At 39.0% G+C, this 14,433-nt stretch overlaps 3 protein-coding genes across 3 annotated transcripts; all 3 read right to left on the reverse strand.

The window, feature by feature from the left end:
- Positions 1 to 64: 64 nt before the first annotated feature.
- On the reverse strand, positions 65 to 1,423 carry LOC311035616 (ATPase inhibitor B, mitochondrial-like). The gene is made up of 3 exons (XM_084043918.1): positions 1,301 to 1,423; positions 577 to 689; positions 65 to 374 (listed from the first exon to the last, which is right to left on the reverse strand). Exons 1-3 carry the CDS (start codon positions 1,370 to 1,372, stop codon positions 233 to 235), a joined length of 327 nt encoding a protein of 108 aa, XP_083900044.1. The 5' UTR covers positions 1,373 to 1,423; the 3' UTR covers positions 65 to 232.
- A 3,039-nt stretch (positions 1,424 to 4,462) lies between these two features.
- On the reverse strand, positions 4,463 to 5,864 carry LOC311035617 (ATPase inhibitor, mitochondrial-like). The gene is made up of 3 exons (XM_084043919.1): positions 5,716 to 5,864; positions 4,998 to 5,110; positions 4,463 to 4,795 (listed from the first exon to the last, which is right to left on the reverse strand). Exons 1-3 carry the CDS (start codon positions 5,785 to 5,787, stop codon positions 4,654 to 4,656), a joined length of 327 nt encoding a protein of 108 aa, XP_083900045.1. The 5' UTR covers positions 5,788 to 5,864; the 3' UTR covers positions 4,463 to 4,653.
- A 1,212-nt stretch (positions 5,865 to 7,076) lies between these two features.
- On the reverse strand, positions 7,077 to 14,028 carry zmpste24 (zinc metallopeptidase, STE24 homolog). Its single transcript, XM_084045481.1, has 9 exons — positions 13,609 to 14,028; positions 12,966 to 13,112; positions 12,549 to 12,752; positions 11,729 to 11,881; positions 11,147 to 11,288; positions 10,172 to 10,347; positions 9,452 to 9,556; positions 8,884 to 9,027; positions 7,077 to 8,678 (listed from the first exon to the last, which is right to left on the reverse strand). The coding sequence occupies exons 1-9, from the start codon at positions 13,714 to 13,716 to the stop codon at positions 8,454 to 8,456; spliced, it is 1,404 nt and encodes a 467-aa protein (XP_083901607.1). The 5' UTR covers positions 13,717 to 14,028; the 3' UTR covers positions 7,077 to 8,453.
- Between the last annotated feature and the right edge of the window lie 405 nt (positions 14,029 to 14,433).

Raw genomic sequence — 14,433 nt, forward strand, 5'->3', positions numbered from 1 at the left:
TCACAAAATGCGTAGTTTCAGACCTCCCTAGGCCAATGTCTGAACAGGTGTTCAATGGCAACAATTATAACAAGCACTTCCTTTATTAACTTTCAAGCATTTGCAGAACATAAATCAACCACATATCAACAGTGGGCCTGGATAGGCAGTGCATGCGGCAAGATTATAGAGTAGTAGTTTTTTTTTGGCACTGTGAAATACTGAGACTCTGGGATTGCTGTGTGGTTTCGTCTCAGTCATCGTGCTTCAGTTTCCTGATCTTTCCCTTATGGCGGTCAATCTCACTCTGCAGACGTGAAATCTCTTTCTTGTGGTGGTCAATTTCCTCTTGGTGGTGCTGCTTCAGCGCGTTAAGTTGCTCCTGCTCTTTACGCCTGTGCAGGAGAGATGAAAGGGTAGGCATGAAAGACAAAACAATAACAATGGGGATTGGGGAAGAAGGGGTGAGGTAGTGCAAGATAGAAGAAAAGAACTTGGATGAGGAAGTTAACAGCTAAAGTAAACCGTTAGTACAATCCTACGTCACCAAATGAGGTAGGCCTAACAGTTAGTGGTCTAAAAGAAGGAAACACATACTTGAAGTACATCTCTTCCTCAGCAGCCTGTTTCTTCCCCATAGCTCCACCTGCTTCTCTGACAGATCCACCACCTCCTCCACCTTTTCCTGCACCTCCACCCAAATCACCCATCTAAGACAAGAGGGAAGAAATACAGGCCCAACATAATTATTATTATTGTCATCTTGATTTGCTCACGTGACATTTAGCTTATATGCCACCTGTAAAACAGCAATTTCTCCCAGTATAACGTTAGGCTAGTGGATCCTGAAAGTGCGACACCATTCTGAAGGTCAAATTAGAATTTATTTGATAGAAAAAGGACAGAAATTCCCCTTTGTTGTCATCCACGCAACCACAGAGGTCTTTGGAATAATCCAGAATGTTTCTCAACAATATAATGCACTGAACTGAGAACAACACGTATCCATGCACAGGCCTGAACTCTTGTTTCAAACAAATCAGTCCGAAAGTTCACATTTCCACTTCAATCAGATATTGAAATAAATGAAAATCAATTCAACATATTTGTCATAGACGATGTTGTTCAACAATACTCGAAACTGGTTCCAATTGTCAAGTTCATTACGTTCCCCAATCAAGAAGAACATGACATGATACGTACGTTATTGCCTCTACAAGTGGACAGTCCGTGTCAACAACACAATCATTCATTGAAATGAACTGTATTTTGGCAGCTAAAAGCGAACATTCATGAAGTCTGGTCTAGCAGTTAATTTTACCTGATGGTCGGATGCCATTCTTAACTGTGTACTGATAAAGTTCCTAACGTTGGGCCTCAACAATCTTGCCATAATTGCTCTCTAAATGAACAACATTCACTGACTGACTCGCACTCAGTGGCAGCTGACTTATGAAGGTTACCGTTGGGGCCAGTGTTGCCAGATCTTGCGAGAGAAATAAGCAAATGGGTCTATGAAAACAAGCACCAAAGAAGCAAGGCAACATGAGCACTTATAGAGATTACTTTACTGTACATATTTTAGTTTTGGTTTTCTAACTGTTTATATGATGTTTTGCATAGTAGTGCATATTTGTCTGTCATTAAATGTTTCGATGAATTGAGTTCAAAAGACCCCAATGGAAACAAGCCATAGGCTTTCTTGGTTTAAACACTAGTTTAAACAATATTAGGAGATAAGCTATTTTCAAGCAACTTTCAAGCAAGCAAAAAACAAGCCCAAAGTCGCTTATAGTAAGTGGACCTGGCAACGCTGCCATTGACCAGAAGGGGCGTGCCTATTTTTTTTATAGAGGGGAGCAAATACATTAAAATAATAATAATACAAAATAATGAGTCAATTAACAATCCAAATGTAATCTTGAAGATACCCGAGGGGGTGATATTTATTTTTGCATTTGTAAACGCTTAGGGAACAGCAGGAACTATGTGAAAAGTGTAACTGATACAAGTCAGTACCTCTCTCTGTAATGGTATGGTCTCAGGGCACCCGCTCTGCGTAGCTACTGGCTTCACGCCATTAAGACCGGGAAAGCATCTGTGTCATTTTAAAATGTATTTGGCTATTCAAAAATAGCAGATATACCAGCTTTTTGAATTGTGAAAATTTCTACAAATCTTGAATATGTATTTTTTTAAAGAAAACATTTATAACTCATCTGGGGGGGGGGGGGGGGGGGCGGGGGGGCGGCTGGAACAAAATATTTTGAGATGGGGGTCCGTGGCCAAATTAAATACATATAATTTTGGGATGTCCTTGGCATGAAAACGAGCACCACTGATATAGCAGCAATAGTTTTTCATTAAACTATTAGGAATTAGGATTTAGAATACATTTGTAGAATCGGTCTCAGGTCTAACCGATATATTATAAAACTCTATGGGTCTATCATGGGGAGTGAACTTGAAGCATGCTGAACAGCCTGAACCACTGAAAATGTTCATCTTTTATCTCTCAACGTTATGTTGTGCTGCATTTTATGATTTGTATTGTGATGTTTTTGCCTGGACCCTAGAAGAATTGCCTCCACTAAGGTGTAGACTAATGGTGATCCTTAATAAATAATAAACAATCAATGTGATTTCACTTGTTAACACCTACTCTCTAAATCAACTGCTGATATAGAACCCTTAATTCTAGTTTTTTAATTAAAGTTTGTAGCAATGAATAAATAAAAACAATCATGATCATTAGGCTAGTTGGACAACTATTTCAAAAGTTCACTGTGTCTTGATACCTGTTATAATTTAGTTGCAGCCAATTATCTTCGAGAAGTCCTTCTAATGCTATGGACCAGAGCTAGCAGCCAATTAAACATTGCTGTGGATCCAATTTTTCATGATAGCCTTAGAGAGAAAACAACAGAGGTGAATTGAGGGTTTTTATTCACAAAACAAAGAGAAGAAACTAAACAATAAAAAAACATAGGAACTTAAGATTTCAAACCACATTCAATATTTTCCACGGTTCACTCTCTAACCACAGTTACATGGAATTCTGCTCTTCATCAAAATTACACATGTGTTGTACAGGTTGATAATAATTAAGTGCATTAAAAAAGAAAATATTGTAAAAAACCAAAGTAAAAATATAAATTTCAATAATTATTCCTTTAGAGAAAAACGGTGGCAAAGTCATATACTTGCCCATGTTTCCCTAGCCCAGAAAAGCAAACCATTGCAGAAATGTACAGTCACTCAAAATTATTTCACTACAGCATTGGCAGTGGTCTATCTGCCAGATGTGGATTTGAAATCTAGTATGTTAATTAATTTGAGCTTGTCTGGAGAAGCACCACCAAACATGCGATGCTCTGGGATAATTTCCATTTACTCTGTCTGGACTGTATAATCCAAAACCTAGTGACAAGTAGGTGAGAAGAGCACAGGACACTTTTCACTTTTCGTTTTACAAACCAATTAACCCCACAGTCAAAGATTTGATTGGCTAGTTTGTGCACAGTATACTGTAGAATGAACTTGTCCACTTGTTCCCCATCAAAAACACAGATGCTTAATAATTGGAAACTGCATCAACTTAAGCAAGATAGCTCTAAAGGCTAATGACTACACCGTGCAAGTAACATTTCTGGTATTAGGTTAAATGATTTCTTTTCAGAATCTAATGCAAATAATGTAATTCATTCAAATAAAACTGAATGCAAAATAAACCCCTTTAAGATATTCATTTTAAATTGCAATATAAAAGTTGATTATTGTTGATGGTGCAGTATTGAACAATTCAGAGGACATCTTAATTGTGGCCAGTAAAGTATGCACTGTCCTTCTCACACTAACTATAACTAGAAAAAATCTCCTCAGAGCACAGGTCTCCACCGGGTCAGGTAGGTTACTGTGGCCCAGCAATTTTCTGAATTCGCCAATCAGGATGGAATATGAAAAATCAAACAGATCCGTCTTGATCACTTGACTATAGAGATAATGTGTACCGATTTGCGTGATGTTTGGACAGAATTTGTAAGAGTACTATCAAAAATCTGCCTCCTTGTGGCGCTATAATTGGGCAATGTTGAAAGGGTGACATTTCTTCCTCTGCCTAGTGGGAATGTGCGTGCAAAATTTCACGGAAATTGCACGCCGTGTTCATGATTTAAGGCATTTTGTTCAAAACAGAGCACTCCTGCAAACTTTGGAAGCCAACCAGGATGGAATATGAAAAATCATCGTTTAATGACTATAGAGATACTGTGTACCGATTTGTGTGATGCTTGGACAAAATCTGTAGGAGTACTGTGTTTTGCAACAATCGGCCTCCTCGTGGCGCTATAACAGGCCCATGTGAAAAATTTGGGGCAGAGGTTCTGCTCTGGCATCCAGGGAGTGTGTGTGCACTGTTTTGCTGCAATAAAGCCAACGTTGCCGGAGATTAGCACCACACACACACACACACACACAAACACAGTCTCTGCCATGCCTTTAGCCTAGCGGAGACAACTAGCACTTTCTTTATTAACTTAAAAGCATTTACAGAACATGAATCAACGACATATCAACAGTGGGCCTGGATAGGCAGTGCATGCAGCAACATTGAGTAGTAGGAATTCTTTGGCACTGCGAATCACTGAGACTCTGGGATTGCTGTGTGGTTTCGTCTCAGTCATCGTGCTTCAGTTTCCTGATCTTTCCCTTATGGCGGTCAATATCACGCTGCAGACGTTCAATCTCCTTCTTGCTGTGGTCAATTTCCTCTTGGTGGTGCTGCTTCAGCGCGTCAAGTTGCTCCTGCTCTTTACGTCTGTGCAGGAGAGATGAAAGGGTAGGCATGAAAGACAAAAAAAGAATGGGGAAGAAGGGATGAGGTAGTACAAGTACAAGATAGTAGAAAAGAAAACTTGGATGAGGAAGTTAAAAGCTACAGCATGTATAGTACAATCCTACATCACCAAACGACATGAGGTACGCCTATGCAGTTAGTGGTCTAAAAGAGAGTAACATACTTGAAGTACATCTCCTCCTGAGTAGCCTGTGTCTTAACTTTCTTCCCCATGGCTCCACCTGATTCTTTGACAGACCCACCACCTCCTCCTGCACCTCCACCCTGATCACCCATCTAAGACAAGAGGAAAGAAATATAGGCCCTATACAATTATTATTATTATAGCCACCTTGATTTGCTCACGTGACATTTATCTTATCTGCCACCTGTAGAACAGCAATTTCTACCAGTAACGTTAGGCTAGTGGATACTGAAAGTGCGACACCATTCTGAAGGTCAAATTAGAATTTATTCCATACAAAAAAGGAGAGAAATTCCCCTTTGTTGTCATCCACGCGGCCACAGAGGTCTTTGGAATAATCCAGAATGTTTCTCAACAATATAATGCACTCAACTGAATACAACACGTATCCATGCACAGGCCTGGCTCGGTTTCAAAGAAAGTAGCCCGAAAGTTCACATTGCCACTTAAAACAGATATTGAAATATCAATACAACATGTTTGTCATAGACGATGTTGTTCAACGATACTCAAAACTGCTTCCAATTGTCAAGTTAATTACGTTCCCCAATCAAGAAGAACATGACATGATACGTACGTTATTGCCACCACAAGTGGACGTGTCAACAACCAGTCAATAACACACAATGATTCATTGAAATGAACTGTATTTTGGCAGCTAAACATTCATGAAGTATGGTCTAGCAGTTCATTTTACCTGATGGTCGGATGCCATTCTTAACTGTGCGCTGATAAAGTTCCTAACGTTGGGCCTCAAGAATCTTGCCATTGTTGCTCTCTAAATGAACAACACTGACCGACTGAGCTCAGTCACACCTACACCGAGTCGCACACAGCTGACAATATGAAGGTTACCGTTGGGGCAAGTGTTGCCAGATTGTGCGAGAGAAAGAAGCAACCAGGTCGCATGGGCGCTCTAACCCAAGCCTGCGACGCCTTGTGAGCTTGTAGTTCTTCTATTAGAAGAATCTTGAAAAAAAAAAGAGGCAACATTTTGAAATATTTTCAAATCCACACAAATCTTGTCTCTGGCACAAAATATTTTCAAAAGGTTGTACTTGGGTGAGTCTACAAATTAATTTGGGGGTCCCAATTGACATGAAAATGTTTGAGAACCACTGGTTTAAATAACATTAGGAAAAAAGCCTAAATAAGCAACTACACTTTAGAAACAAGCCCAAAAAAACGCAATCCACAACTACCAATATGTACAAGCAACTTTATACAAAAACAAGCCCAGATTCGCTTAAGCAGACCTGGCAACACAACACAGCCTTTGACCAGAAGGGGCGTGCCTATATAGAGGGGAGTCAATTAACGAAAACAACCAATTAAATAAAAATAATGAGTCAAATAACAATCCAAATCTAATCTTGAAGATATCCGACGAGTGTGACATTTATTTTGCATTTCTAAACGCTTATGGAACAGCAGAAACAATGTGAAACGTGTAACTGACAGAAGTCAGTACCCCTCTCTCTGTAATAGTATGGTCTCATTGCAGCAGCTTGTTTGTAGATCTGCTATATTTGAAAAATCATGAAAATGTGTGCAAATCTTTGAAAATATATATTTTTCAAGCGAGCATTTGTTGGGGGGGGGGGTCCCTGGAACAACATACTTTGAAATGGCCGCCCGCGGCCAAATACATACAATTTGGGGGGCACCACTGATATAGCAACAATAGTTTTTCAGAAAACTAAGGATTTAGAAGACATTTGTAGAATCGGTCTCAGGTCTAACACATGGAGCGAAGTGGGCTGGGTATGTATCTTCTATCTTGAGGTGGATTGCACACACAGGCCCTATAATGTGAATAATTTAATCTTTTATCTCTCATCGTGGTGATTTCACTTAACACATACTCTCTAAATCAACTGCTGATATAGACCCCTTAATTCTAGTTTAATTCAAAAATGTGTAGCAATAACAAATACAAATCATGATCAGTAGGCTAGTTGGACAACTATTTTAAAAGTCCACTGTGTCTTTACTATACCCATTATAATTTAGTTGCAGCTAATTTGTGGACCAAATTTTTCATGATTTCTATCTTTAGAGAGAAAACAACAGACATGCTTTGAGGGTTTTTATTCACATTGCTGCAAGTATGGGCTCCACTCTACTATCAAACCAAACAATGACTGTAATAAATCTTTTGATTCTTTAGTCAACTTTGGGCTCACAAATAGGCACCAAAACAAAGAGAAGAAACTAAACAATAAAAAACATAGGAACTTAAGATTTCAAACCACATTCAATATTTTCCACGGTTCATTCTCTAACCAGTTACATGGAATTATGCTCTTCATCAAAATTACACATGTAGAGGTTGATCGGGCCCTTGGTAATAATTAAGTGCATTAAAAAAGAAAATATTGTAAAAACCAAAGTAAAAATATACATTTTAATGATTATTCCTTTAGTGAAACAGGGTGGCAAAGTCATAATACTTGGCCATGTGTCCCTAGCCCAGAAAAGCTAACCATTGTAGAAATGTACAGGTCACTCAAAATTATTTCACTACAGCATTGGCAGTAGTCTATCTGCCAGATGTGGATTTGAAATCTAGTATGTTAATTCATTTGAGCTTGTCTGGAGAAGCACCACCAAACATGGGATGTTCTGGGATAATTTCCATTTACTATGGACTGTATAATCCAAAACCTAGTAACGAGTAGGTGAGAAGAGCACAGGACACTTTTCTATTTTTAGTTTTCACACAACAAACCAATTAACCCTACAGTCAAAGATTTGATTGGTTAGTTTGTGCACAGTATACTGTAGGATGAACTTGTCCATTTGTTCTCCATCAAAACACTGATGCTTAATAATTGGAAACTGCATCAACTTAAGCAAGACAGCTGTATAGGCTAATGGCTACACCGTGCAAGTAAAATGTCTGGTATTAGGTTAAATGATTTATTTTCAGAATTTAATAAAAAATAATGTAATTCATTCAAATAAAACTGAATGAAAAATAAACCCCTTTTAAGAAATAAAACAATCAATAAACCCCTTGAACAAATAAAACGATAAAAAAAAAACTTTGACAAATAAAAATCGAATAAGCTCTTTGTAAAATCTGACGTGCTCTGACGAAAGCATTCCTTTATACATACTCTGATACATGTCCAAGTGTATGTAAAAATTACCTCCATTTGCCTTAAGGAAAAGCAGAGACTTCATCCCAGGTTTGGTAAGCTTTTGAGGCTGCTTTGTGCTGATTTCTTTTTTGGTTTTCTTTGAAACAAATAAAATTCGAAGTAAAGGGAACCGTAAGAAAATTATGGTCAAGTGTGAAAATCAAATAAAAACAAAAGAAAAAGAGGGAGGTTATATATATTTAAAAAAAAAGAGAGAACATCACAGGGCCAGGAGTGGTCTCCGGCGGCTCTTGGGTGGAGGCGACAACCACTCCCCCTTTTGGGAATGTCAGTCCTGCTTGACATTGCCCAGTGCTCTGAGGCGTTCCAGGAGAGGAGGGTGGGAATAGTGCCACATGGAAAATAACCAGTCAGCCACAGGGAACCCCAAGTTGTCCTTGTTGAGCTTGATGAGGGCAGAATAGAGCTCAGAAGCTTTCCCCATAGCCCGTGCAAAAGCATCTGCCTGGAACTCAAATCTGCGGCTAAGGACCGTCAGACAAAATGACAAGAGCTGCAAAGGACAATGATGACAATTAACGACGAGCAACTGATATGTATACAGTATGCATAATAAAATGTATATTTCAATAGTGGTATAAAATATATATATATTTCAATAGTGGTACAATGACAGATGTCAAAAGCAAAATAACACTGCTTCTTTTCTTTAAAATTTTAGCAAACATAATTACAAGGATTGGAAGAACAAAAGTTACCTCATTGTAAGGGGAGAAAATGAACTGGAAGATGATCATCAAGCCAATTAAGGTGGGCTGGCTGTCATGGAAACCAAAGGCTAGGAACAGCTCCTTCCGTCCAATCAGAGCAGCGAAGAGGAAGAAGCACAGAAAGGAATTCATCTGTGCAAGCGAAGAAGAAAAAAACCCAACTCATGTTATTGGTATAGCAGGAACACTTACATCCAGTGTACATTCAATCCATATTATATTAGTATAGCTACATTTGACTGCGTTACTGCTGTGTATAAAACATTAAACAAAAAGCATTGGATAAGACAATGGTCAAGTAAACAAATTTAAAATGCTTAGGGCAAGACATAATACTTTATAATTTATTACTTGATATCTACAGTGGAGAGACAGGAAAACACTGAGAAAGAGTAGGGGAGTGACATGCAGCAAAATGGTCCGCCCGGCTGGGACTCTAACCAGAGACAGAAATTACGATTTCCTTTTACAGAAAATGTGTTGACAATGATATGAGTCAATGTGTGCCATTTTCTTCCTTTCCTATTATAAAGGATCCTTTATTCTGAAAACCCACCTGACTGATGACAATATTCTTGACAGTATGGCCAAGCTTCCAGTGGCCCAGCTCATGACCCAGAACTGCAAGGATCTCAGGGTTGTTGCAGCCTTGCTTTTTGTTCTTAGAAACAGAAAAGCAAATAAAAATGTACATTAAAGTAGTACATACTTCATACATCAAATAAAATTCAACTTTTATCAAAATTACACTTTCTTTTCAGGCTAATGGTCAAGTCAAGCAGAAAAGGTGTAATAATAATAAACGTATCACAAAAATATCATTTATCAAAATAAAATAAAAACAGAAAAATGATAATTGTTTATAACTTTTTGTATTGTTTTGTTGTAATGCTCACGGTAGGAATAGACTGGCCTCTAAGTACTCTGATAACAGGTGCTGCACTAAGTACTCTGACAACTGCTACTGCACTGGTCAAAAATAAAATTGGAATATTCCACACTTATTAATTGGATTATCCTTTCTCCGGCTATGATCCCATTCAGGTTCAGCCAGGTAATAAGAAATACTGTTTAGATGGCAACAGGACAGGTTTTTAAGGTTCTTGGGCTTCACCCCAAAAGAATATTGTGTATCCTCTGCATGACAATGAAATAAAGGTTATATTGCCATCGCTGATTGTGTGTTTACTTTACTGTACTGTTAATGGTGCGGTATGTCTTGCAGTAAGAAGTTGCATGATGACTAATATGACAATATATTGTTTTGCATTGTAACCTTAGGCTTGGCTTTGGGCTCGCTGGGTGTGTCATTAGCCTCTGTCTGGTCTGGCTGTTGTTCTCCGGGCTTATTCAGAGGAGAGTAATCCTCCAGCAGAGTGTCAAACAGCACAATGCGCTTGTTCTTGAAGAATCCATAAAAGTAGGCGTTGCTGTGTGAGGAACGCTTGGAACCTGGAAGAATAATAGTAGTTTAGTTTCAGTCTACATTGGGTAGGTCTACCCATTTAAAGGACGACTTCACCCATTTTCAAACTATCTTCATATAATTGGTCCTCACTAATGCTCATGATGATAAAATGGTACCATTCTTTTCTACTCGGTCTGTGCCTCATAGGAGGGCTGTGGACCCTTCAGAAACCCGCCTACCAGTGACATCATTGTTAGGCAGATTATTTTTTCAAACAAGATTTAAAAATTCTATTAACGTGAGAAATATAATAGAAAACCTGCAGTTTCTATTAGATGGGATTCACCATCGATGTCACTGGTAGGCGGGTTTCTGAACTGTCTACAGTCCTCCTCTGAGACACAGACCAAGTAGAAAGAATTTGGACCATCTTATAATGAGCGTTAGTGAGGACCAACTATATGAAGAAGAAAATAGGTGAAGTCGTCCTTTAAGGATGTTAGAAGATGGAACAGACATTTAAATATATGGTAAACATTTTAGAATTTGTGTTCAACAAAGTTGAAGCCAATGTCAGATTTTTTCACCATCTACGTATAGGTGCGTACTAAGGGTGCTCCAATCACGATTTTGCGAGCAGGAGGGTGTAGCGTAACCTGTGAGAGACAGGCCTGATTTATACTTTGTCAAATCACAGTGCTTCATTAATCCGATTGCGCAAACTGATCCTAGACATTATTATCCCGATCACACATTTACATGAACTATCTGCCGGTCCCTGGCCGATCAATCGGAGCACCTTGTGTGCGTACTGGTGTAAAGGGGGTTCATGGGGTTTAATACCTTCTACTACATAAACCTTCGTGAGGGGGAAGTCGATAGATTTGGCCATGGTTTCGATATCCGTTTTCAGTTCCCCATCTGGCAATGGAGTGAATTTATCAAACAGAGGAGCTATGTAGTCGGCATAGATGGTTACAAGTACCTGAGAGAAAACACAGAACAGACAGACAAGATCAAATCAATTGTGTTAACAGTTTGCCTTTAACACTGACATTACACAAAGCTGATCCACTGCTAATCTGATGCATGTTCATGTGGTTTCTATTACTAGTCTTGTCAACAAAGGAAAACATCACACCAAAGCAAGAATTACTGCTATTGATTGACAGCAGGTTAGCGTGTTGCCTTCTAAATCATTCTTCTCACCTAGCACTTCACCTTGCATCATTAAGAAGCTTCAAAACTATATCCAAATGATAGCATCTATAAATCACGAAAGACATATTTTCTTTGCTTTGTTCTTAGAATTCAGCTCATTTCAATGTTCTCCCAGTGAGCTTCTGGAGCATCTGACTGATTTTGGTAGAATATTGTCCATTTCAACACAACGATCAAGGCTGGTGAGGTGAAAGTATCACTAACCAGAGAAACACACAAGGTAAAGAGCCAGGCATAGATGAAAAAGTAGTCTCCACCAATCTTGATGATGTAGAGGAGCAGAGATGTCACAGGCAGCAGGATACACTGGGTGACAACAAACTTCTTTACAGCATCCTTCAGGAAGAACCCCATTGTCTAAGATACAGCAATGTGAAAAATGAAAATAAGAAAAAGGACAAAAAATAATGATGCCTTAAGCATGCAGTCAAACCAGTGCAAAAAACAATAATTTGAATTTAGAGGACAATCCGGCTGAACGTGGACCTGCAAAATGACGTCAATCAACAATGCTCAACCAGAAACCGAGAGTAGGAAGGATTGATTTTTCATTCTTACAAAAATGTTTACATCTTTCAAGGAAAGCTTCTCCTCCTGCTTATTTCACACAACCAAATCTGGTCTGACCGCAACATCATTTATACCTCGTCATAAATAATTGTGTTGTGCAACACATATGATGTATTTTCAATGTGCTATTGCACAGAATTGTACTTGTATACACTTCCTACTTCATATTCTATATATCCGTCTAGTAAATTATTCTCCCTTCATCTTCTTTACACTCACAATTGCCGCTAAAACATTTGACCTTTATTTGTCTTTTCTTAACCTGTACTTTTTTAAATATCATTATCTTGTTATATACTGTATTGTTATTGTTAGCACAGTCTGCAAAGCATGTTACATAAATATTTTGCTGTTTGCAAAGCTTAAATTAGTTACTGTACTATAGTCACTGTACGTGGCAGCAACTTCAAGAGGCCAGGATGAGGTCATATGTACATGTTTAAGGACAGTTTACCTGCTGATTGAAGCCATGCTTCTCCTCAATGACAAATGTGCTGTAAATGCTCCACGGAAGGCCAGTGAAGGCACTGAAAAGGGTAGCCAAGGTCAGAAACACAAGGGACTGGGTGATCTCATATCCTGGACCAAATCCAACCCAGGCTGTCACAGAACCAGCCGCACTCCACAGGAGGGGGATTCCTCCAAGAAGCAGAATCAGCTACAGGACAGAACAGGAATGTTATGATGATAATATCCTATAAAACTACGTGGGCAAGTGATTGTAAACTTGAATTGATGATATCATTGTCGTTATCATTGTGCACCGGTGTCGTGCACCGAAAATACTACATCTACAAGCTAAAAACATGTTGGGTGTTGTGAGCTTGTAGATCTTCTATCAAATTCAACACTGGCAAAAGTCAAACCTTACCGTTCCTTCAGTCTCAGAGTAGAGTCCTGACCAAAAACTGAAGTTGCTCTTGTCCAGCTGGTACAACCGTGACTTTTCAAATGTCTCATTGTCCACAATCTTCCCCAGCTCCTGGGGGACGTGTGTGACTGTTCTGTATATCTTCCTCTGTGAGGTTACAAAGGTAGACAGACAAGACATTAGGGGTGCAATCGAACCAATCGATTTAATTTCTTTTAAAATAATGGATAATTTAATAATAAAGGATCCCTATTTTGGGCATGTCATTAAGTTTCAAAGAATGGCATTTTGACAAATTGTGAAGACGACCATTGTTGATTTGTCAAGATGTCTTTTCCCTAACTCACAAAGCTTGGTCAGCATTTAGTTATTTGATTCGAATTGTGTTATTGTGGTTTAATTGGGATCACATCATGATCTGTCAATGATCAACCAGACGTAGCCTATACCAGTGGTTCTCAAAGTGGATTCCAGGGACTCTCTGGGTTCCTTGATGAGGTTCTATCTAAATTGAACCTTACAAGTCTGTAACTCTGACAGCATACAAATAGAACCGTTATACTGTCAGAAATAAGGGGAGACTGACATTTTAAAGTTTTTTGAACCATTGGCCTGTACTCTCCTGTTTTGACAGTGAACTTACCTGTCTGTACGAAAGGTATGCCTCCCATAGGTATACCGTCCACGAGAATCCCAGCACAGCATAAAATATCTGTTTCTCCACTGGTAGGTCACATAAAGTTTCAATCATCTTGTTTTGTCTGTTCTGAGCCTATGTTATTCAAGCTGGGTTGGCTAGCTTTGTAAGCTAACACTAGCTAGCTTGAATGTTTATTAGCATTAGCCAGCAGCTAACAATAAGTGCCTGCTTCCCCACTTGACGTGTACACACAAACGCAATTTTCAGACAGGTTTTAGTTGACGTAAAGTCCTGTTGACTTCACTTTATTTCTAGACATTAGGTGAAAAGTATGAACTTGGTCACTATTGCGTCCAGTTCCCATTCCAGTGAGAGCCTCGTCTTCAGCCCTATGCTTCAGCCCCATTCATGCGGACTCGCCGGAAAAGTGCGTCAATAATTCTGTCGCTATTGAAACAAAGGACCAATCACTTTGGTTCCGCTGGAAACGTTTGGTTAAATCAGTGGTTCTCAACCTGTGGGTCGGGACCTCCCCACATGATTTTGGGGATTGGGGGGTCCCCAGAAGACAGTGAAGTGACAAATTAAGGACTTTCGAGACCTTTTTAAGTTCACCCACAAAAAAAGAAAAAGAAATAAAAGAAAAAAGACCACTTAGCCTAGCCTACTGCATCGAAAGTAATCAACAAACTATACTATGAAAAATGGTCAAACATTGGCCAAATTGTCAATTTCTTTTTTTGAAAATAGACGATCTACAAGCTCACAACGTCTCCCGCTGTGAGCTGTTGTGAGCTTGTAGATCGGCTATTTTCACAATACCATTCC

The sequence above is a fragment of the Gymnoscopelus microlampas genome (assembly GCF_963454915.1).
Source record: "Gymnoscopelus microlampas genome assembly, chromosome: 20".
NCBI classification, from domain to species: domain Eukaryota; kingdom Metazoa; phylum Chordata; class Actinopteri; order Myctophiformes; family Myctophidae; genus Gymnoscopelus; species Gymnoscopelus microlampas.